The sequence below is a fragment of the Trachinotus anak genome, unplaced genomic scaffold (assembly GCF_046630095.1).
Source record: "Trachinotus anak isolate AG129_WGS33_773 ecotype Australia unplaced genomic scaffold, CSIRO_AGI_Tana_v1 ptg000004l, whole genome shotgun sequence".
Taxonomy (NCBI): domain Eukaryota; kingdom Metazoa; phylum Chordata; class Actinopteri; order Carangiformes; family Carangidae; genus Trachinotus; species Trachinotus anak.
The window spans coordinates 18,382,895-18,406,811 of NW_027273855.1; the positions used below are offsets into that span (position 1 = coordinate 18,382,895).

Consider the following 23,917-nt stretch of genomic DNA (forward strand, 5'->3'; position numbering starts at 1 on the left):
AAAAAAAGGACAGGCTTTTATTCTGAAAACACGCAGGCGCAGTCTGTCATATCGGTTGTCACACCTGTTTACACCTTTGCTTTACAGCCAGGTTGCATGACTGTCTGTAAGGGAATCAGTGCAGTCTTACCAAACGATGGCGCACTTCAACAAAAGCAGGGAGAGGAGCTGAGCGAGAGCTGAAGATTTTCAAACTGTACAGAGACCAAAAATAAGCCTAAAATAAAAAATGATGCTGTAGCATTAAACATAAAGACGATCGCCGCCTGAGAATTGTTTATATAGTTATTTATGTGTAAACTGGAAAGTATTTCACCGATGAAAATATGATTTAGACTTTGGTTGTTGTAACTGAGTGTCTATAATGTAATCCTACACCACACACTTTCAACATAAGAGTGGGAAGATTCATGCTTCTAAAAATAACCAACCTCACACAGCCTATGCTCATAATACAGTCTCTGGTGAATGAAACTGTGGTGAAATTATAATAGTAATAATATTCAGTTTCTTCCAGGACATCCTCAAGGAAATATGATGATTACAAACACCAGTTTGTAAACTTCTTGCTCCGTGTTGCAATAAACTGTACTTCCGTGTTTAAAAATATATATATCATTGTTGGAATAAGTGATGTATGACGTTGTATGGGCTCACAAATCCTTAAATAAGAAATTCAGCAAGCTTTTTATTTATTTATTTATAAGTACGCTCTCTCACTGTATGTTATTTGTGATGTATCCACATACATTTCCCAGCCCACATGGACTTACAAGACAGTGGCATTTAACATTTAACTATTAGTTTGTACACATTACATTGCAGTGCAAACATAGAACTTTGTCTCTTTACCCAAACTCAACCAATAAAATCTGCCGGGAAAAGATTCCTTCCCCTAACCACAACTCAGGTTTTCATAAATCCAGAAGAACTCATCAGAATAATGATAATAATTAAAAAAAAAATCACCTCAAAGAGTAGCCCTGAAATGATCAAACACGTCTTTAGAGAAAATGTGAATGGGAAAGTGGTCTCAGACTTGTGGACCCCTCTTTTGAACCACTGCCTCATATCACCACTGAACTTCACTTTTATTCCAGTTGAGGAAATACATATTCATATACTGTACTTATATTCAATTCACAGTTCATTCATTTTTACAACTGTACAACCTTTAGCAATATCTACTTGACTTGCACCAATGTACATTCGATATTACACTAAATTATTATTGTTGTATAGCATATGTTAAGTACATATGAGGGTCGGTGTTACACTCCCATCTTCAGTCTCTTTTTTTAGTTTTTTTAAATCATTCAGTTTAAAATTTTCACACTTTAATTAGTCTTTTTTTTTTCTATTAATATATCACTAAATTAAACACACATGTCCGTTGTTACCTTGAAGTGAGACTAGAACATCATGAGCTCCAGGCTCACATGATTACATCAAAAAAAAAAAAAAAAAAAAATCTGCACTGGGAAATGTAAGATATTTCATACAAATGAAAACATTTTGTTTTTTCTAGTGCACGGACTGACACGTCGAGCACAAAGAATAGCTGAGGCCATCATACAATAACATCCCTCCCTGGAGTTTAGTGTTCCTTTCTCCACCCACTGTCTCCACCCATCACACTTCTTCCTGCCTGGAGGGAGAGAGAGAGAGAGAGAGAGAGAGAGAGAGAAATATAAAAAAGATGACTTGGAGAGGTGCAGTCCTCTCTTACCCTCCTACTCTTTCTCTTCAGTCTGCAGCAGACTTAAACCATTCATCAGAGGCCGATTTGTAAAGGTAATCATGAAACGACAATATAACACTGAAGCTTCGGGACTGTCTGTCTTCCTCCTGTTATTTATGTTTGGGGTTGAGAACCTGCTGAACGAGGTTTTCTTTCTTGTCGGGTGTCACTATCTGTCCTGTGTGAATGTTGAGCTGTGCTTACGTATGCCTTTCTATTATAAGGAGACCATGTGAGGAATTATACTTTTCGAGGTTTTGACAGAGTAAAACCACTGACATCTAACTTCATTACAGGTGTGTTAGAGCTGTTCTCACCTGCACAGCTGTGTGTTTCAAGAATGTGTTTGGTGTCAAATACCTCTGTTTAAGAGGTAAAAATTCCTCTCTAATTACTAGGGGGGAAGGGAAAACAAGAGGTAGACACAGATGTTCTCAGTTTTTCAGTTACCGTTTGCTTTATCACCACTGATTTATTGCCACTGATTTTATTTGATTAAAGTTATATATGAATAGGGACTTTGTTATCTTTTCCACAGCAACACTGAAATCACCCCGAGTACCTGCTGAAGTTCTATTTAGGTCCAAGGTCCGCGGGAAAAGTCATGAGGTAAGGATGACAAAATTTCTTGTAGCATCCTGAATATACTTAAATGACAACTGCGGAGATATTCAGTTTTTATTATCATCAACAAATCCTGCGAAGACCAAAACTGTTTGTCTCTCAATATTTCTAACTTGCCTACCCTGTCTGTGGCGCTCTAAGCCCATTACTGGGGATGTAAATCTTTAAAAACAAGTAACAAATATATACTTTCTTTTTTTTTTAAATGAAAGAAAATGAGAAAATGTTGCTCAGACATCAGTAAATTGTGCATTTATCGTGGAATATTTTCAGCTGCAAATTTGGTGCCATTGTTGGTATTTACAGCAGCTGTTCAGTGTATGGGGGTTTGATTCAAAATTAACTGCTGTGCCAATGTTCTTTGTAATAAAAGAAAAACGTCTGTGAGCTTTTTAATGTTTTTAATGGTGTTTGAACAACAGAGGTCTTGAGCACAGAGGGACAAGCTACATCAAGCTACACAGGCCACACAGTGAATAATCATTAAGATTTATTTGTTTGTTTGTTTGTTTGTTTGTAGAAAGTATAGAATATGACCGGACATTTCAATATGGCCTGAGTGCATCATTGATGAGTCAAAATGATTTGATGTAATACAGTCATGTTTTACAGGGTGCAAACTTTCTCAAGAGCGCAGATTCTGCAGGATTACCGTTTTCGATGCCAGGCGCTTGCTGCCAATGACAACAGAGGTTTTAAACAGGAGTTTGAGGTGAGTAAAAATTGACATTGGATTAGATTTATAATTTATGAAGCAAGAAATCACTGTCATGAGTGCTAATGTCTTTGACTCTATGAAGGAGCTGAATGAAGTTGGCAGAGACCTCCCCACCAGAGCGGGGGACTCAGAGGCCAACAGAGAAAAGAATAGATACCCCTTAATTTTACCATGTAAGTACAAAACATATAATAGAACAGATTACAGCATCTCTTTTATGTGTGAGACTTTTGTTTGACTGATTCCCATTTTCCGACCAACATAGACGACCACTGTCGTGTGAGGCTGTCTGTTCAAAACTCCGATCCACACACTGACTACATCAACGCAAATTTTGTGCCTGTAAGAACTCATTCACTTCCTCCGCTGAATTTATTTTGTCTGTCATTTTCCTGTTGTTGCTTTGCTAGCCGTCCATCCATCTCTACATCTATCTGCATCTGTCAATGACTGTGAGTCTGTATTCAGGGGGGAGGATCAGAGAGAGACTTCATCTGCACCCAGGGTCCTCTGCACAGCACCATGGCAGACTTCTGGAGGATGGTGTGGGAGCAAAACGTCAGGATAATCGTCATGGTGACAGCTCTGAGAGAAAAGGACATGGTAAGAAAGACCAGCCCAGTCTGTGTGAATGTGTATGGATCTGTGTGTCTATGCATGCTAATTAACCTCTAACCCCTCCCCTTTCGTGGAATAGTTTGGCATTTGGGGAAATGCACTCCTTCACTTTCTTGCCAAGAGTTAAATGAGAAGATAAATTTCACTCTCACTCGTTAAATATGAAGCTACAGCCAGGAAATGGTTAACCTGGCTGAAAGACTCATTACAGGTGTGTTAGAGCTGTTCTCTAAAGACTCAAAACAGGGGGAAACAGGCTTTAGTCGATTCAGCAAATGTTGAACCTCATTTATTTAATCTGCACAAGAACTTCAGTGTAAAAATGACAAGTTGTGGTTTTGTGTCTGTTTCTGGTCTTTGTGCTAAGCTCAGCTAACCAGCTGCTGGTGGTCGCTTTATGTTTACTGCACAGGCATGAGAATGAAAATGATGAAGCTAATTTTCCAAAATATTAATATCGGGACATTTGTCATAGTTCCTTTAAAAATTTGATTTTGCCCTCTATTTCTATGTGCTCAGGTGTTGTGTGATAGGTACTGGCCTCTGGAACGGGGGAAAGTTTATCATGGACTGATCCAAGTGACAACAGTGACCCGCAAACAAGGTCCAGATTATTTTATCACCACCATTAACCTCAGGCAGGTGAGTGAAAGACACATTCATCATCCCCTCTGGCGCCTGTAAACTGCTGCTGTTGACTTCTGTGTGCACTGACCGTACAAATAATCAATCAAAGAAGAAGTCATCTTTGGGCTGGATTGAAGCAAAGTGTTTGTATTTCAGAGATACTGTCCAACAGACAGGATAATCACACACTACTCCTACCCGTCCTGGCTGGACCGGGGCATCCCTAAAGACTCATTTTCTCTATGTACCTTCACCGACCACATCCGGCAGCATTTAGAAGCCATTCCTCGCCTGGGACCAGCTGTGGTGCACTGCAGGTCTGACCTCTGGCCTTAAGTCCATCACCCATCCCTTCAGGAAACCTATTACCTACTTATAATCCTGTAGAGTTTTTCAGAGGTTTATCAGTCAGGTGGTGCATGAGACAGTGTTTAAAAACCAATCCTCTGTTTGTGTGTTTCAGTGCAGGTGTTGGGCGGTCGGGGACATTTGTTACGTTGCTGTGGCTGATGCAGCTATGTGCTAGGGGCATCAAGCCTGACATCCGGGCTGCTGTGGAAGATCTACGGCTACATCGAATGTGGATGGTCCAGAATGTGGTCAGTCAAGTACTGACAATTATGTCCGGTGGTGAAAGAAGTATTGAGGTCTTTTAAGTTAAACTAGCAAAAACAAAGTAAAAAAAAACACATTACTGCTCAGAGTCATGTGTTCAAAATTTTAACAAAATATATAGTATTTAAAATATTTAAATCAAGTAAAAGTAATGTGTTTAAGTAAAAGCAGTTGTTATACAGAATGGCTCCTTCCTGAGTGTTTTGTTTTGAAATATTATTGCTGATGCATTGATGTATTTTCAAAGTTTTAATGTTTCTGTAAAACGTCATATACCTCTGAGTAGTTTACTATACAGTATAACAATGCTTCATATTGTATGAACTGATAATATGTTATATGTAAAAACTTAATCTAAACAGTAACTATAGCTGTCAGTTAAAAGGTATAATATTTAATAGTGGTGTAGAAATATAATGTAACATAACACTCAAGTAAAGTACAAATACCTCAAAATTGCACTCAAGTACTATACTTGAGTAGATGTACTATCTAATCTATCTACTAAGCTGTTAGCTGTAGCTCAATATTTGATGGACTAACATGAATGGCGTCAATCTCCTCACCAAGCTCTTTGCAACAAAACAAATAACTTCCCAAAACTATTTCTTGTATTGTCTAACTGCATTGGACTTGTGTGCTATTCTCGAATGGTAACTAGTAACTATAACTGCCATATGACTATACTAGAACTGATGTTTAACATCCTGTATTAATGTAATAATATTAATATTAATATGTAATATGTAATATTAATGTAATAGCTAAAACATCAAATGTAGTTGATATCATATCAAAGGAACAATATTCCACTTTAGACTGTTATAATAAGTGTATATATAATCAATGGCTGTAATTCACCCACTCTCATGTATTCCATTGCTTTCTATGACACTCATAAACCTATCATCTCATATCAGCCCATAAACAGTTTGCTCCCCTGGTCCATCCAAAACCCCATTAAATGAAGCATCCTCATTACTTGCTCATTCCTTTGTGTGTTTTCAGGAGCAGTACATATTTGTACATCATTGTCTGCTACAATGGCTCAGTGGAGGAACAGGAGGAACCTCAGCATGGTGAGAGTACAGAAATAAGCTCCCACTGAGCACCAACACACACCATATTGAATTTGAGCACAGGCAGCGTATTATTAGTCACTGTAATGTATGATGACATTTTAATTAGGTGCCTTCTCCTTCCCAGCAGCCCACAGATTCAGGGAGCCAGTTCGAACATTAACCACCACACTCAGGATCGACCTCATGGCTCCGGGGGAGACCAAACGAGGAGGAGGAGGAGACGTCACCGTCACAGACAGAAACCTCCATCAGACCCACCGCAGAACACAATACAGCAGATTTTACACCCAGGGAACCTACTGAGGAGGTTACTGCCCTCCTTACCCCCGTTTAATCCAAGCTCACACTCCTCCTGAACTGAGACAAAAACACACTCAAAATAACTCCATCACGCATTACCTGAGACACAAAGCTAGGGAATGCAGAAATAATGCTGTGTGTGCTGCCCGACAGGCCCTGCAGGTGGAAAACTGGCCTGGCAACATGCAAGTAAATGCTGGTGAAGAAACCACAGACGCAGCTGTTCATACTGTTAGCAGGGCGCAAAAATTAAGCAAATCACCTGCCATTCAGGTCAAACCTGTCCCTCCACTGTGAATTACCTACCATGACATTCATGAGAAAAATATGAGGCAAAAAGGTTAGGTTGAGTTTAACAAAAACTTTCATGTCTACTGTGTGCAGCTACCAAAGATGTTTGGGCACTTTATTGTTTTTTTTGTAAGTTTGTTTGCCTCCATTATTGATAAAGTGACGGTGTGAGATGACCTTTATTTAGAAAAATCATTGTGCATCATTTTATATCACACAATGCAGGCTATCAGTACTTAAGGATGCATGTGCAGAATTGATACTGGACTTGCTAGAAAGGCAGACACATGGTATAGTGGCTGTACAAAAAAGGTCATGTTTCAAAAACACACAGGCACTGCCAATCTCCTTAGATGACTGAAACCCATTACAGTACATGAAGGAGCTATGAGTATTATACATTATAGAACATTAAGGGCTATCCCACTTCTTAGAGTCTTTTATCTGTCATGTAATAAACATGTATGATACAATAGATTCCTCTTCAGGCGAGTTTTGGGGTTGGTGATGTACTGAGGAGAGAGATCAGAGAATCCAGCAGCAGTCAGCATCCTGTGTGCTCTCTCTCCATCATGTGGCAAGTGGTAGTAGCTGCAGGTCGAGTGGTGACACTGTATTGCAATAAAGTCCATAATTATGTAAAGTCCTGATGTGATTTGGTGCTGCTGAGCTAGTCCAACAGGAGGCAACACAGCCCAAAGCAGCATTCACTAACAAGCGAGTCATCTCAGGGTTCGGTGTGTCCGCATGTGAACTCAGCTCAAGACAGACGAGTGAAATACAAAGAAAGAGGGAGAATTCACACAAGTTGAAAATGCGCTTTTAGCCTATGTTTGGCTGCAGTCTCAATACCACTGAGGTATTCACTGTGACACTTAACAGTGACCAAGGCAGATAAGGGAAGGTAGAGCAACAAAGAGGGATGTCTAAGAAAGCAGCACAGCGCAGGCCAACCCCAGAGAAAATATAGAAGAAGTATATTACAGATTAAAACAAAAACTGTAAAGAAAATGAACTGTTCCAGACTATTGGTAAGGAGAACCAACAGTTAAAATAACACTTAAATTAGAGTTCAGGTCCAATAAAAAGATTAGACACTACATCCTTTGGCCAAAACAAAAAAGAAGAAATGAAAAGAAAAACAAAAGAACTTGAGCGATTGCCTCAGTAAGACAAATTATTATCTCTATCTTTTGTATGTGTATGTACAGTCTGTGTGTGCAAGATATGCTGACACATAATGAATATAAACATATACATGCCACCCTTAGAGACCACAAGAGGGTGTGAGAGAATAAAAAAACTACTGATAATGAGCAATCAAAGGCTGGGTGAAGAGAAAGAGGGAGAGTCTAGTCCTTTCGTCACTCTCCTCCAGTCAAACTAGTGCACGCTCTCCGACATGTTAATGGCTTCCTGGATTTCACGGACGACAAGGATGCGTTCAAGCATCTGCTCCAGCTGTTCTTTTGGGATTGGCTGAGTCGAGTACCAGATGGGGCTGTTGGGAGCTACCACGGGCTCAGGAGTCAGGTAGAAGGTGTCGTTGCGACCTTTAGCACTCTGTGGACTGACAGAGGAGCAGAGAGAACACAGTGTGAGGACGGTTTCAGGATATGCTTATTAATCAGATGTCATAGGTTACAGTTTCAGCCTGTCTCTGCATACAAAAAAATATGAAATACATTTTGTGGGAACTGGGAGAGCAATGAAGTAGGAAGGTGTGCTTTCATATAAAATTACTATCTAATATCTATCAAATGCCAGAGTGACAGCCAGACAGCGTCACGGGAAAAGCCATACATTTACTTTATAAGGTACACGTGTGCATTTCACCTGTACAGCTTTCATGATGCCTGTAATGTCCAATGTCTAATGTTTTTGTTGGCAAGGTCATAAAGGTTTTAATACAATGTTATGTTTTAGCGCTGATGACGTAGTCAGTGGTGGTATTGTACTGGAGCTTCAGAGGTGTTTCTAACATTTATTTATGCCTCTCAATATAAGTAAGTCCAGTACAACACTGCCTATAACTATGACGTCATACTAAATAAACACATTTACACATCATATACATATTTTGACGATGTCAACAGAACCTGAACATTTTGAACTTCAAAAGAGTTGTATTGAATTACATGAGATTGTACAGATGTACCTAACAAAGTGGCCACTATATTCCTTTATGTTGCCATGTCCAGAGATCTCACCTTTTAGGTTGTTGTGTAAAATCTTACATATTAAACAATTGATAGCCAAAACTAAAATCAGATCCAGAGCGTTAAAAAAAAAAAAAAAAAATCAGTTCACATGAATAAAGTAATTGCTATTTTATAGGTTGTAATTTTTTCTGTTTTCACCAATTGTGAAGGATGCTTTCAACGGCAGCAAAGGCCAGAGAAGCTAGTTGCCTTTATTCCTTGGCTGTTAAGTATACTGTTCAGAGCCAGAAAACATTTTAAAAATCTTTCACTATTTTTGAGAAGAGAACAAAAAAAAAAAAGGTATTATACAGCATTCATGTATTTGTCAGTTGCCTAGCAACAGTGTTCTCACAAGTTTAAGCACTTGAACACAGAGTGCAATGTGTACTCCACGTCACATGTCAATAACATAACAGTTTTTTTGAAGGTAGCAGCAGCAGCAGCACCTGCCTGTTTTTTTTTTTCCTATCAATGATCCTGTTTCATAAATGTTGAAATGTTGGATTAATGTTTCACTACATAAAAAGGCACAGAAACAGGTTGTACCTCAAAAAACATGTTTCCTATGTAGTCCAACATATTTTCCCTTTCACTGAAATCCTTTTGTCATTCTTAAATTAAGTTTTATATTTACCATTTGAAGAGGTAGAAATCGTAGAGTTTGATGGGGCATCGCAGTGGGTTCTCTGGGTCCTCCAGCTGCTCTGAGTACATGTCATCTGTCACTGAACGAAGACATAAAATGGTTAATTATCCTTAATAATGGGGTTTCCTCTCAGACATAACAGCACAAATCAAATCCATGTGGCCTCTTACCTTTCTGACCTATGAACCTCTCTGTTGACTTCAGGTATCGGATGCTGGTGCTCTTGTCTTTGGGGTTGTTGGGACTTTTCCTGGTGTGTCTAAGCACCTTAGAAAAGGCCACTTTTAAATGCTGATCCACAGTTTTCAGGTGGAAATACCTGTAAAAAGATACACAGTATTTGATTGGTGTGTGTCTTGACTGCTGATATAAGGGGGCAGAGGGGTGATACACAATAACTGTCTTTTGTAGAGTTGTATTTTGCTCATGTGTGAGTTGGGAATTGTCTGTGTTCTAGATCAAGCTCTGCACTAAGTATACTATATAATGAACAATACTGCTGCATGTCAATTACACAGTATAGAAAAATAATTTGCATGTAATGACTGAAGAAAATGCCATATGTCGGAATGTGGTGCAACTCACTTTGTGTTGAAGAACATTAGAGTTGTGAGCAGTGTTGAGGGTGAATGAGCTCCCAGCTGTTTACATTCCCACAGCATTTCCTCTGTCACATGACTGGGGATAACATAACCTGGTAGGAAAGGTAAAGAGCAGAGTATGAAGACCCAGCGGTTTCTATATCTGGGCAAGCAACATAGAATTTATTAGTTAGAAGGAAACAAATACTTAATCACTTAATCTGTTATGTTTTACTACTAGCACATCATTACTCTGTACTCAGTAGGAGATCTACTCTTGCGAGGTAAGTGTTATTTAAAAAGACAGTCCCATAATCCAAATTAAAGCATACAATCTCAGGAGTGAAGGCTGCTGTCACTCTCTTATTGATCAACTGATGTTAAAATACAGTATTGTTTATAAAGCACAGGAAGAATTGTGATAACTTACAGAATGGAAAATACTCACTTTTCATATATCTCATATAAATAAAAATAACAGCATTTTGCTCTGAATATGACCACAGAGTGATGCAATCACATAAAGCGCAGATCCCAGCTTCAGTTAGTTGATAAACGTATAAACACAAACATGAGCATTTCATGAATGTGCCTGCCCCCGAAGTCTCACTGTTGGACAAAACTACATTTAAATGTGTGCATGTCATCCAGGGGAAGCTGTCCAAGGTCAAGACTGACACTCATTTCCCCAAATAGTATCACATATATAGCGTGCACTATGGAACAGAAACAAGTGCAGTCAATCTGTTCTGAATGCTGTGGCAATAGACGCAGATTGAGACTGGGGCAGAAACCCTGATCGGTATCATAGCTAAAATGGTTGGTTTGTGTATTCACTACTGTGCACTATATAGAGAAACACACATTCCAAGTTCACATGTTAACACCTTTAGCTCTCACCTAGCGGATGAACTGAAGGTCTCCAAGGCTCCAGGATCAGGTGCAGACTCTGAGCGAAGCGAGTGTAATACTGATCCGAGAAAACGTCATCCACACGACCATTATCAAACAGATACTGGAGGAAAGAAAACGGACAAAGACAGATGCAGTCAGACAGTGTTTCCACATCACAAGTACCAACTAGGGAAGGGATTGTTGAATGGAGGGTGTGTGTTTGTGTGGATAGTGCACCCACTTTTTGTATGCACAGAAACACATAGTAAAGAACATCAGCCTCATAAGACTCTCCTTCCAGCCCCCGAGCCTCTGTTGTCATCAAAGAGAGACCCATGCAGAGCTCAGCGACCGCACATGATACCAAGTCCTCCTGGAAACGTAGTGCCTGACGTCCTAAAAACACACATCAGTGATCCACTTGACAGATGAAAATAAAAAATACACTCCAATAAAATAATAATAATAATACTAATAAAAAATAGTATTTTAACGCTAAAAATTATTTGTGTGCACTTACGGCCTATTGGGGCCAATTTATTTTTGTCTGATTTATCCAATTCTGCGTTTTTCCTCTGAGCCCAAAGCCGCCACACTTCCAGCCCCTCTTCCGGCTTCAGTGTAGCAGGCAGCAGCAGCTCCTGCACCTGCACTTGCTGCTGGCCTTGGCCATCTACCTCTGCTACCACCGTCTGACCCTGCACATACAGAAACACACCAAAAGGGTTACGACATGCAATAAATATATATATATGTCTATAAGTATGTTTGGTAAAGATAAAAGACCATCAATCAAATTGATAACCGTGTTAGTACCTGTAGCTGCTGTGCGTCCTGGCCTGACAGCCCCTGCGTGTGCAGTACCTGCTGCTGTGGGTCCCAGATAAGGGACTGTGTAGCATTGGAGTAGCCCTGTACTGCCACTGGGATGTGAATGTTTCCATTCATCAGCTGGGCAGGGAACAGCGTGTTTGCAGCCAGTGTGTGCACCACTTCTTCCTGCCCCCCCATTCCTCCAGCGCTTGTTATGCTGGAAACGGCCTGCGCTGTTTGACTTTGACTGGCAGGAATTTTTAGCTTGTCATTTTCAACTGTAACTTGTGTTGGCATTGTGGTCATTGTTGTAGTGTTTGCCCCTGCAACCTGGACTGTTCCATAAGCTTCCTGGGGGATGGCAATGTGCGTCACCTGCTCGCGGCCTCCAGACCCAGCAGGAGCAGAATACACAGGGATGGTCCAGGTCTCCCCTGTGGGACTGGTGATAGTGCCTGTAGCGCTGTAAAGGTGAGAACTGTCCACTGTTAGGAGGTCTGGCCGCAGGGACACGTAACTTTGCTGCTGACCCTGTCCCTGAGGAATAGCCAGGACTGTGGCTACCTGCTGACCAGGCAGAGCATAGGACACAGTGATGGGCATATCCACCTTGCGCTTTTTGGCTGGTTGGAGGACACCTGCTCCCTGGGATGTGGCAACTGTGGTTCCCAGTATTCTTCTCTCTGCACTATCCTGCTGCTGGGTTGGAGAGAGGGCCCCCACTGTCTGGATTTGAATCTGTTGTCCTCCTGCAACAGCTGCCACCAACTGGGCTTGCAGCTAAAACACATGGAAATGAGATGATAACTGGTAACTAAATTTACACTCTGGTTGATGACAAAATTTGCAATCGTGCATTCATGCTGTGCAGATCTGTGCATAAGTGTACCTGTTGGTGCTGCTCCTCTGTGAGTTCCCCAGGCTGAATCAGCTGTGCAGTAGTCACACCTTGTAGCTGTTGATGGGAACCAGAGGGCACTTGGAGGACCTGACCCAGCATCTGACCTTGCTGCTGGCCCTGTATCTGCACCTGAAAATATGGGGGATGGGCCAAAATTTAGTGGTTTAAATGAAATGGAGCAGGATTAAGTGACAAACACAACATAAGGGTGCAATAAAGGTACACACCTGCACTATCTGTTGCTCTGTATTTTGCTGTACAGTTTGTTGTTGAGACGTGGACTCTTGTATCTGTTGCTGCTGAGGCTGCACCTGCACCTGAACCTGCAACAGAAGACAGTGTCTGTCAAAATACTTAATTTCAAGGACAGAGCTCTTTCCCGCATTACTTTAGAGCCATTTAGTACACTGACTTACTGGGCAAGCTAGTTCCAACAATGACCCTGCCACCTCTGTGCTGTCTGTGTAGATGCAGTTAGCCTCTTGCTGGTAGACCATAGTGGTGGTGGTGGTTGTAGTGTCTCCACTTTGCTGGCTGAACTCCTGCAGGGCATCCGGACCCTTACTGGCCAAGGACTCCAGGAACTCCTTCATGCGATGCTGAGGGATGCTCCGAGCTTTCTGCCTCACTAGCTCCTCATAGGAGCCGGTACCATCCAGAGAGTTATTCATTGCTACTGGCAGTGTCCTCTTCTGTAGGGGGGGACCTGTGGACAGGGTAAATTTATAAGGACTTGATTTAAATCAGTGTAATGCTAATGTACACTTATAACAACATCAACAAGGAATGACCGATAGTAACACGATCACAACAAAAGACACATTCGTGGCTTTGAACTACAAATAAAAGGTCAACATAAGATGACATTAGTTAAAACTTTAGTGTGATACCAGTCTGACCCACAGTGCAATAACAACATACACAGATGGTAATAGGAAAGGGTTAATTCTAGCTGCGTGTATACGAGCTGGGACAAAAGCGCGGTCACTTTCCAAATCCGATGCAGTATTCAAAGTGGTGATGGAAAGAGCAGCATGATTAAAACACTCCAGCTTCACACTATAATTAAGTTACGATTGTGCGTATGGTTCAAAGGCTGTATGAGAGCTGGTCCAACAGCTGATTACACAACGCGCTAGGTTAGCCAGGTATACGGCTAACTAGCCGCGTGTTGTTTGCAAGCAAAATCCAACCACAGCTGTGTATGGCAAAGTGAAATAATGCCACCGTGTCCAAGAACGACAGTGTTTTTAACGTCGTAGCACACGGTAGATAAACAGAAAACAACGGAAGTTGGGGTAACCCTCCCATATCGGTAACGTTACACCTACTGTATTTTTGTTATCTCCGTTGCTAGCAGGCTAACGTTGCTGGCGCGTTAGCTACCTCTCTTCCTCAACCGGGCCGAGGATCGAGCCGCCCACTAACGCTTCTCTGCCCTCGAAACGGCGGTCCTCTTCCAACCAACTGGGAAGCGAAGTGCTATTGGTGTTGCTTTGTGGATGGCTTATTCTTTATTTTTCGTGATTTTCGTTAAGATGGATAGCTGTAGTTTTTCTTTTTCTTAACCACTCATATTTCGCTGGGCGCCATCTTACAACGGTATCCTCGGACCAATAAGCAAGCGGTTTGTAACTGTGTCGTTCTATCGCGGTATTTGCGTCGCATGATATCGCGGTAAGTGGCGCTTGTAGCGTAGTCTGTTAAAGGCGACACACGCAGACAAAGTGGCACACAAGATCAGGCAGATGTCAGTCCACCTTAAAACCCAGTTCTACCAGACAGACGCTCCTAGTGGTTCACTGGCTTGTGAATCTTTTAAGGTGGTCTCGAAGAGATGCGCTGAATATTTGGGTGGTGCTCAAGAAGCTCTGGGCAGCTAAGGGTTAATTCCCACGCACTACACCTCAGCATGGTCCGCATCTACCACACTGGTTTGTGTTATGGGCCAAATAACCTGTGTATTTACTGTAACTCTCTATTGCTTGAACAGGAAACGGTGTATATCTAACCTCCCCAGCAGCCCCTATTAACTCCCGCCTAGGGAGCACATATTGACCCAAACTATACATTGTTTCCTACACACACACACACACACACACACACACACAAGTTATTATAGGTCACCATATACACTTTACCTATTATACCAATTACAACATTTCATTATATACTAAATCAAACATATTCCAACATCAATCTTTCATATTCATATTGATTTCAACAAACAGTGTAACTTGATTAAGACAGCAGAAACATTGCATTTTTAAATGTTATTTATTCTCGTCCCATGCCAAAAAGGACACGTATGCACCCATCAGAGTCTTAAAAAAACATGGCGGTTTGGCACTGACCCACCACCTTTGTACGAAAGTCATGTATGGCATTTGAGAGCACCTCCTCTGTGTAACACCAGCTTTGAGCCTATTTGAAATGTACATATATGTGGTCTTTGTTGAACAATCATCAAAGTTGCATACATTCAACAAAGAAGAGCAAACACCGTAAGTGGACATTATTGCAGCAGATATAGAAAAAAAAAAAAAACAGCCAGAAGACTCTGACACTGACTAGCAAAGTCTGGGATTGATCAGTGTGTTACGGTGATAATTTTGATGATGAAATCACGGCAGACAATCAAGACATAGAAATATATTTTCCAGTTTCAATGGGATCGATCCACGGATGAAAACAGCAGATCAGAAATACGAAGATGTAATGATTAGAGTATCTGATTTGAGTCAACCTCAGGCTAAGCAGTCTGTGCCCTTGCTGATATTACACATTAAGTGGTGCAAACAATTTGGGCATGTATCTGTGGGCTCATGGGAAGCAGAATGTGCAGCTTGTGGCACCATCATTCAATCAGATCTTCCCAGGGTCTTCTTTGAGGGTGACTGTTCTGTTGAAGATGAGCTGTGGTGAAAGAAAGATTACATTTACAGTTCCTGCTCAGATTAAGTAGGTGCCAAGATGTTTTTTGAAGAGTAGATTACCAAATAATTTCTCAAATGAACAAAAAGACAGAAGCTTTCATCAATGTGAAACATGTCTTATTACTGTACCTTGTCTGCGGTGCTATCAGGGTCCAGGGAGAAGTAGCCAACTCTCTCAAACTGGAATTTGTCAAAGACTTTTGCTCCCTTGACTGAGGTATCCACTAAGGCACTGCCGATCACCTGCAGGGAATTCTAAATCACAAAAAGAATACATACATTAAACAAACAGCCATTTCATTCATTGATCTTAGTGTATCCAGACAGGCCTTCTGTCACAGGAGTGCAGAGTCACTCACAGGGTTGATGTCACTCAGGAAGCCATTGGGCACTTCGGATGGATCCTCTGGATGTTTGTGCAGGAATCTGAAAAGACAGAGACAACTTTTGGTAAACTGAGTTTTCAACATGAAGTAATAGTTGTGAAGGACAGTGGTTGTTTGTAACTTACAGTCTTTCATAGAGACGCACTTCACACACCAGCGGCTGGCTGACCCAGTGGATGAAGGCCTTTGGTTTCTCTGCAGTCTCAGAACTGCAGCACTTCACCTCCAGTCCCACCACTTTACCCTGAGCGTCCTGAGCAACAGTGGAAGAAAGAACATGGCGTGTTGTGACGACACGGATTTGATGGTATGTAAAATGATACTTTGCTAAGAGGGTACATGGAAGTAATGGCACCTACAGACAGAAGCAAACACTGTGAAGAATGTAAACAGGGTTTCAACCTTAGCACACTAACTTCAATTTATAACTTTTAAAAACAGTTCGAATAACACATATACAATTTAATACCTGTTTCCAAATCATTCCCACCAAAGTATGAACAATATCAGTGACAACCAGTAGGGATGAGCAAGGCCTTGAATTATTTCCCAAGTGAATTAATTTATTGACATTTTACATTTCTGCCACTACATCCCTACAGTAACTAACAAGAATTCTTAAAAAAGAGTCAATTTAAAAATATCTTCAATTGATCTTTAAACTTGACCTTGACCTGGATAAGGAGCAGAAAAATGATGGATTGATGAATCAGTTAAAAATATCCAATTAAGGTAAGGTTCAAATATGAACACCAGAGATCTGGAGCAACACTGGGGACTTCACAGCCAGTTTTTGCTGGTCTCACAGAGAAACATTTAACAAATAACATTCCTGCCAGTGGCAGGCTAAGAAAGTATTTCAGATGTTCGAAATTAAATGTAAGACTTTTTAATATAATATAATTTAATATATATATATATACATATGTATGTATTTTTAATTTCATCCAGTGTCTTTACAAGCTACTGAGTGAAACGACCTTGAGTCTTACCTTAATGACCTTCTGCACAGAGATGACATACCCAGCGTGCCTCAGTCCTACAGGCTGTTCTGGGGTCAGACGCTTGTAACCCTTCTCCATGACCTGCAAACAAAAATCCTCATGTATACAACCAATAAACTGCACAAAGAAAGTCTGCTACTTATACTGTGAGGGTATTTATTTTTTATCTCTAACCTCTCTGAAGTCGCTCTGTTCAATGAAGATCGTGTGACTAAATGGAACTGTGTGGCTGCCCTTGGCTTCGTTGGCAGGAAAGTCTGGTACACGTACATCTGACTGAGAGAGAAAAGAACAACAGCAGGAATGATATTTAATGATATGATATTTAATACTATCTAAAAGACAGGGTATATACAGGGTATAACAAGTCCTCAGGGGGCAGTTTGATGTGTGATGGCTGTGCATTTGTAAGAAAGGTACAAACCCGTGAGTTCTCAGGAAGGTTAGTTATGGTGACTTTGAGTGGTTCCAGCACAGCCATGGCTCTGGGTGCTGTGTCATTAAGCACCTCCCTCACACATGACTCTAGAAGGTGGGGCTCTGTTGTTGTCTGGGAAACTGTGACTCCGACCTGCCAAGAGATGTAACGTATAATTACACAACAGCACTGTCTGCTTACATTTCATTACTCATTCCTCCATCCAACCACTCTGCATACCCGTGCACAGAAGTTGTTGATTGCCTCTGGTGGGAAACCTCTTCTTCTCAGTGCAGTCAAAGTGAAGAGACGAGGATCGTCCCAGTCCCTGTAATGAGAAAAGATATCTTCTCCAGTTACCAAACAGATCCTATGTAGCATGAAGACAGCACATGAAAACTTGCTGCACACCAAATCACTGTGAGAAGTGTACAATCAAACAATTACAAATTCTAGTTATTCAGACTCTGAGCTTCAGCTCATTCAATTTGAAACAAATGAATGTTTACTGCATCAAAGTGCCAAATCATCTTTAATTTGAGCAGGTTTATGTAAATATAGGATTAACAGCGTGGGAGATATAATCCTTTAAACACATAGTGCACATAATGTCAAACAAAATCCTTTGTGAAAAACCTTTGTGGTCAGTGACTAAATACTTACAGTCTGGACTGTATATGGTTAAAATTCATGAGACTTCAAGAGACTAGTGTTGTTCTTACAATAAGTGGTAATAGTTTTAATACACTAGGAAGGACACACAATTTGTAAAATTTCTGAGTTCATAAAGGTGTTAAAGTGGTGTGTCTTTGTCAATAAGACATAAGGGACCTTTACGTAATTGTTCCATATATCTTCATTAAAATATGACAGGACATTTGCAGACACAACAACATGCTTGTCTGATATTTTGCAGCTGCTGTCGGAGAGGAAGTGGTAACACTGAGGGAAACAGCAGTGAGCTGAAGATTTGACTTGAGAGGAAGAGTGTTTTCTGTTCTTTATTCTCTGACAGGCCGCACCACAGACTTAATATTATTTTTGTTACTTATTTTGAAGCCTTAATTGGCTAATTGGTCAACTCAGGGTATCTGTTGATTTCGATTTCTAACCCCATATGAGTGCTCTCTTTTTTCTCAGTTTTTAAGAAGCATACTGCTTGGAACTGATTGAAATCATTCTTATATCAGGAGACATGAGACCACCGATTTATGTGGCACCAAAAACAGAATTGGCGGCCCACTGTAAATATAGAACAGTGTGGCAAATACTAATTTTCCATGTGTTGCCTCTAAATCCAAATAATTTTCTAGTACTAATGAACAAATGCTTTCCATCCATTTACTATTTTTATAGCCCATTATTTAAATTCATTACAAGACAGTTTTGTAATGTGATGTAATATAAATAGTTGAAAAATTTATAACAAATAATGTAGACAAATAGCAAACATATATGCTATTTCACCTGACAACGCCAGTCTCTACCAGTTTGATGATTTTCCTCTTGGATACAACAGTGTAGGTGAGGTTCAAGCGCCCATATTCCCACTGAACGGGGCAGTACACATCCAGAGCGTTACACAGCCAGTAATATGATGAACGCCTGTCACAAAAAATAAAAGAAACAACAATGAAGGTGAACATTGACAGTGCATTTGCATGCCTCCATGAAAGGTGAGATGTAACAGAATTCATGTATACCTGGCCTGAAACTCTTTGGTACACAGTGAGTGTGTGATGTCTTCAATGGAGTCACACAGACAGTGAGTGTAGTCATAAGTGGGGTAGATGCACCTGCAGAAAAAGATAAGTATAACAAGTTTAAACAAGAAGAGATATATTACATTTAAAAACTGGGGGGAAAAAGGTACAACAGATCAGATTTTCGTACCACTCATCTCCTGTTCGATGATGTGCTGTGTATTTGATTCTGTACGCCACAGGGTCCATCTTCCCGTCCTCCATGACCATCTTCATCCTGAGCGTGGCCTCTCCCTCTGCAAACAGGCCCTTCTTCATCCTCTCAAACAACACCAGAGACTCTTCAATGGGACGGTCCCTCCATGGTGATGGAGGAACGTTATGGCCCTTCAGTTCCTCCCCCTTCTGGTGGCACACATACGCGTGACCCCTGAAGGATTACAAAGAGGAGAATGAAACATCATCTAATGGCTTGTGCACACTTACCAACAGGTATACATAGTTCCTACACTCACCGGCGAATAAGATCCACAGCAAGGTCATAGAGTTGCTGGAAGTTGTCCGATGCGTGTGTGACAGCATAAGGCTCGTATCCTGTGGAATAAACCTACACTGTTGAAAAACTATCTTCATGAAGGTAGAGTGCATTTGACAAAGCTTTAATCGGACCCCAAATGTGTAAATCAAACTCACCAAGCCACTCCACCATGTCCTTGATGGCAGTGAAGTATTTTTCCTCTTCCTTCTCGGGATTTGTGTCGTCATACCTCAGGAAACAAATTCCATTGTTTGCCTACAGGAAGAGACGAGGTGTAAAGAAAACACCTGCACCAGAGGACTTAAACAGTTTATGTGGTGGTGAAAGATGAGAAAAAGACTTGTACCTTTGCATAACCAAAGTTGAAGTTAATAGCTTTGGCATGTCCGATGTGAAGGATACCATTGGGCTCCGGGGGAAAACGAGTACGAATCTAAAAGGATTCAGAAACGGCAAGGAGAAAATTCAACAACACACATGATCAAGTATCAACTACAAACACTGTTTTCATTATCAGTTAATCTGCCAGTTATTTTCATGATTGATCAATTAATTGTTCTGGAAAATGTCAGACCACAGTGAAAAATGCCTGTTATTATGTCATATAGATGATGTCTTCAAATAGCTTGTTCTGTCTAAAACCCCAAACTCACAATTTAGTATTATGTAGGACAAAGAAAAACTGCACATCATCACAATGGAGAAGCTGGAACTAGGGAAATGTGACGATTTTTGCTTTGCTTAAAAATAACTTAAACAATCAATTATCTATCAAAATAGCTGCTGATTAATTTTATGTTATTAACTATTCATTTAAATGACATTTCAGCTCTAGTGACACATATAAAGTCTGTACCTGTCCACCAGTGATCTCCAGGTGCTTTTTAATCAAGGACATTGTGTTCGGTGTGACCACATAGCCCTCAGTTTTATAGTTCTCTCCTGTGTGATGAAAAGTAAAGATGAAAGATCAGCATCCTCAGTAAGTAAACCTGTTAAAATTGCTCTGGTGGTGGAGTATGGAGAAAAAAAGACCGTTCAAGCGGTTCCTTCTCACCTGGTTTATGGAACTTGAGTGCCTCTCCTCTCAGCTGTTCCATTAGCGACTTTCCCTCCCCACTGATCATCTCACCTATGCAACCAACAAACAAAGTTAAAAACAAGGCAACACACACAGTTTAGTTCATTTTTGTGTGTCACCCATTTTGCCTGTTGCTTACCGTTCACTGCCACCTCCTCTTTCTTCAACTTCATCTCAGTCTCTGCAACTTTTGCTTTCTGGGGCTGCAAGATAATTAGATATTAGCTTTAGATGAAATCAAGTCATTTGAGGTGCAGTGATGAAAGGAACTGTTTAACATTTTTGTTTGACAGTTAAATGAGAAGATCAGCACAACTCCCGTATCTGTCGGGTAAATATGATGCTGCAGCCAGCAGCCAGTTTGCCAAAAAGAGGAGGAAATGGCTAGTGTTGCTCAAAGATAATGAAATCTATCTACCAGAACCTTTTGAAGCTCACTAATTAACTTGCTATATCTTGTTTGTTTAATCCACACAAATTAAATGAAATAAACGAGTAACCCCTCGTAAAATTGTGATTTTACGAGGGGTTATTTCCCAAACTATTTTTTGGCTGGGCTCAGGAAGAAAGCAAATAACAGCATTTCCCAAAAAATTGCTGCAACATTACCTTAGGTTTCTTCTCCAGGTCAGCCTCTGTTTTGGGTCCTAAAAGGTGTAGTACCTTTAAGACCAAAGCCAGAGTTAGTTAGGGTATACAGTGGGAGCGAGCTCAATCACACTGATAAACATACTACTACTAAACATATCCTCTTTTTCCAACACACCTGCATGTCCACTTCATTTTTGATGACCTTCCCATCAGCCCATTTTAGGGCAGCGCGTGCCTCTCCTGCAACAGACACAAGAGCTCAGTGAGACATTCTGTCCATCTGCTGGCTGTCAGGGTTTCAAAAATATTTAAGAGTGAGATCATACCCATTAGTAGTCCCATGTTGAAGTGGTACCTCTCCTTTACCAGCTGTTCCTTGTGCCTCTTGATCACAGACTCCACCTGCACAACACTCCTTTGTCACTGAACATACCCCACCTCGGAAAGCGTATAAAAGGACACACTTATGATCAGTGTAAACTCATGCACTTACTGCGTCTTCAATCTGCTCCGGTGTTATGACCACGCCCACTCCACATGCTTCTTCAAACTCCTTCCTGTTGATGGGGTCCTGAGGATGACCCTTCACGAAGTCAAGTGCAGCTGCAAAAATAAAGGTGAATATAAATTCACAGAGCAGGCTGGTACAGATTATCCAGTCAGTCTTATCCACAACCTACCACACCCATCTAGACGGTCCACATATCAGGCTGGCACACATTCTGCTTTTTCTAATGCTCTCAATGCTTCTAAACTTCACCACCACCCATGTCCCCTGCCTCCTTCACAATTTGCATTGGTGGTGTGGTGGACATTTTTCAGTGTGTATTTTATATTTACCAAATGTTGTGTATCTCTTGTCTGAGGTTTCAGAGCTATAAGACAATTTGTGTCAAGCCTACCCTGATTTGTTTCAGGGTGTCACATTAGCAGAGTCACAGCATCAAATTCAAATGCGTATAATGTTTGTGTATAAATTATTCAAAGCTTGTGTCCTGGCTGAATTTATTTGTGCAAGGCTCTATATTTTGGGTGTGTGCAGTGTTGGGTGAGTGGATGCATCGTAATAAACTGCTATAAACTGGTTGTCCTGTGTTAGGGATTAGTCTGGTTTATTATCTGTGAAAAAGAATTAATGTTAGTATCTGACATTATCAAATATCCTTGCATCTTGTTCATGTTCACACAGTTCTGGTAGCTCATTGGTCATAACTTACCTGCCAGCTGTAGCTCTGTGCAGATTTTGCGCTGAGCTATACTGTCTGAAAGAAATGCCAGACGTTTTGTGTCTTTAAGGCGAGATGCCATAGTGTACAGCAGTGTACCCATGGCTTTGTCCACTCCTGATGGCCCATGGACACGCTGGGCCTATTGAAACCAATGAGAAAATAATTGAATTTATTGTTTCCTTGTGTGTGTCAAGAGCTAATGAGTAACACTAAAGCTGAGACCGTCAGGGAACATCAGTGTCACTATTTTTCCTCATCTTGACCCTGAAGCAAAAATGCCAAAAATTCCCTGGAACCAGCTTCTCTAATTTTTGCTAGTCACAGTTTTCTATGATAGTTAACTCAAGACCTTGTGTCTGACTGTAGGTTAGACAAAAATGTCTTTTATCATTTATTTTATGCACTGAACAATCAGTCACTTATTAAAGAAAATAAATGTATGTTGATGAAAATAATAATTGGTTGCAGCCTTATGGTTCTCCTATGATGAAAACACTACCTTCCCTAAGGTTTTCTGTGTATTAATTACCCGACAGGCAGAAAGACACAGAAGCAATATGCTAACACACAAGTTAACAAAAAATGCCAGCAATGTAAACAAAAATAATTCTGTTCTTAAAACTAGATTTTGACACAAGACCAGGAACATAATATGGATAAATGAGGCCCTGAAATATTCTGCCTCAGTGGTGCACATTTCTAACAAACCTGTGATTAATTAGATCATGCAGACCCGAATGATATGGAGTGAGCTCAGGCTTTTGGGGTCCCTGGTTAATTATCTGCTTGGTAATCCAGCCTAGTTGTAAACAACCTATGGGATGTGAAAATGAAAGTATAGCGACCTCACAACTACTCAAAGTCATGAGAAACCTCATTAATAAAAGACAGCAAGCTACTCAGAACAAAAAAACAACAAAAAAAAAAAAAACTAAGAATAACAGGAGGTGGATAACAAGTGAGCTGTAGAAGTGAATGTCACAGCTGCTGCCCCTCCAGGCAGCTCAGTTTCCCCAAACACACTGGCTAGTACCTGAATAACTGCTTCCTTCAGGGCAGAACTCAAGGCTTCGTTCTTCAGCGTTTCTTTGGCTTTCTGCTCACTGAGCCCTATGGAAGTGAAAAGTGTCAACGTATCCGCCATTTTTCCACCGTAATCACCGGCAAGACTGGAGCCACACAGACACACCACCGCCGCACACGAGTTTCCTTCTCGGAGAGGGGGAGAAGGGCAACTTCCTGTACACCTCAAAGAAAAGAAAAAAACAGAAGACATACAAAAATATTAACCAATAAGACGCCGCGGACACGGACGTGTTAACCAATCGTAAATGAGTTTGAGCTCAAGTTACCGCCTACTACCAGCGACGAAGCCA

The 23,917-nt window shown here is 40.8% G+C and overlaps 3 protein-coding genes across 7 annotated transcripts; 1 reads left to right on the forward strand and 2 right to left on the reverse strand.

Moving 5' to 3' along the window:
- Window positions 1-1,436: 1,436 nt before the first annotated feature.
- Window positions 1,437-7,093, forward strand: LOC139620754 (receptor-type tyrosine-protein phosphatase V-like). 4 transcript variants are annotated; one of them, XM_071476590.1, is made up of 12 exons: window positions 1,437-1,794; window positions 2,038-2,114; window positions 2,280-2,350; window positions 2,978-3,077; window positions 3,166-3,256; window positions 3,349-3,425; window positions 3,552-3,686; window positions 4,221-4,343; window positions 4,485-4,645; window positions 4,792-4,927; window positions 5,952-6,022; window positions 6,153-7,093. In XM_071476590.1, exons 3-12 carry the CDS (start codon window positions 2,346-2,348, stop codon window positions 6,379-6,381), a joined length of 1,128 nt encoding a protein of 375 aa, XP_071332691.1. In that variant the 5' UTR covers window positions 1,437-1,794; window positions 2,038-2,114; window positions 2,280-2,345; the 3' UTR covers window positions 6,382-7,093. The 4 variants fall into 4 exon arrangements, with proteins under 4 accessions (XP_071332691.1, XP_071332689.1, XP_071332690.1 ...); XM_071476588.1 differs by having other exon boundaries at window positions 1,438-1,794; window positions 6,150-7,093; XM_071476589.1 differs by lacking the exon at window positions 2,038-2,114 and having other exon boundaries at window positions 1,438-1,794.
- LOC139620752 (transcriptional regulator QRICH1-like) lies at window positions 6,777-14,284 on the reverse strand. 2 transcript variants are annotated; one of them, XM_071476583.1, is made up of 12 exons: window positions 14,042-14,284; window positions 13,072-13,361; window positions 12,883-12,978; window positions 12,644-12,784; window positions 11,758-12,534; window positions 11,462-11,639; window positions 11,183-11,337; window positions 10,948-11,062; window positions 10,052-10,160; window positions 9,637-9,785; window positions 9,455-9,545; window positions 6,777-8,186 (listed from the first exon to the last, which is right to left on the reverse strand). In XM_071476583.1, the coding sequence occupies exons 2-12, from the start codon at window positions 13,324-13,326 to the stop codon at window positions 8,000-8,002; spliced, it is 2,253 nt and encodes a 750-aa protein (XP_071332684.1). In that variant the 5' UTR covers window positions 13,327-13,361; window positions 14,042-14,284; the 3' UTR covers window positions 6,777-7,999. The 2 variants fall into 2 exon arrangements, with proteins under 2 accessions (XP_071332684.1, XP_071332683.1); XM_071476582.1 differs by having other exon boundaries at window positions 13,987-14,284.
- A 629-nt stretch (window positions 14,285-14,913) lies between these two features.
- Window positions 14,914-23,774, reverse strand: qars1 (glutaminyl-tRNA synthetase 1). Its single transcript, XM_071476581.1, has 23 exons — window positions 23,575-23,774; window positions 22,530-22,680; window positions 21,806-21,915; window positions 21,639-21,714; window positions 21,488-21,552; window positions 21,331-21,384; window positions 20,861-20,924; window positions 20,698-20,772; window positions 20,497-20,582; window positions 19,987-20,073; window positions 19,796-19,895; window positions 19,618-19,696; window positions 19,293-19,532; window positions 19,103-19,195; window positions 18,867-19,004; window positions 17,640-17,727; window positions 17,406-17,552; window positions 17,156-17,257; window positions 16,970-17,062; window positions 16,103-16,230; window positions 15,951-16,017; window positions 15,721-15,846; window positions 14,914-15,571 (listed from the first exon to the last, which is right to left on the reverse strand). The coding sequence occupies exons 1-23, from the start codon at window positions 23,683-23,685 to the stop codon at window positions 15,521-15,523; spliced, it is 2,331 nt and encodes a 776-aa protein (XP_071332682.1). The 5' UTR covers window positions 23,686-23,774; the 3' UTR covers window positions 14,914-15,520.
- Between the last annotated feature and the right edge of the window lie 143 nt (window positions 23,775-23,917).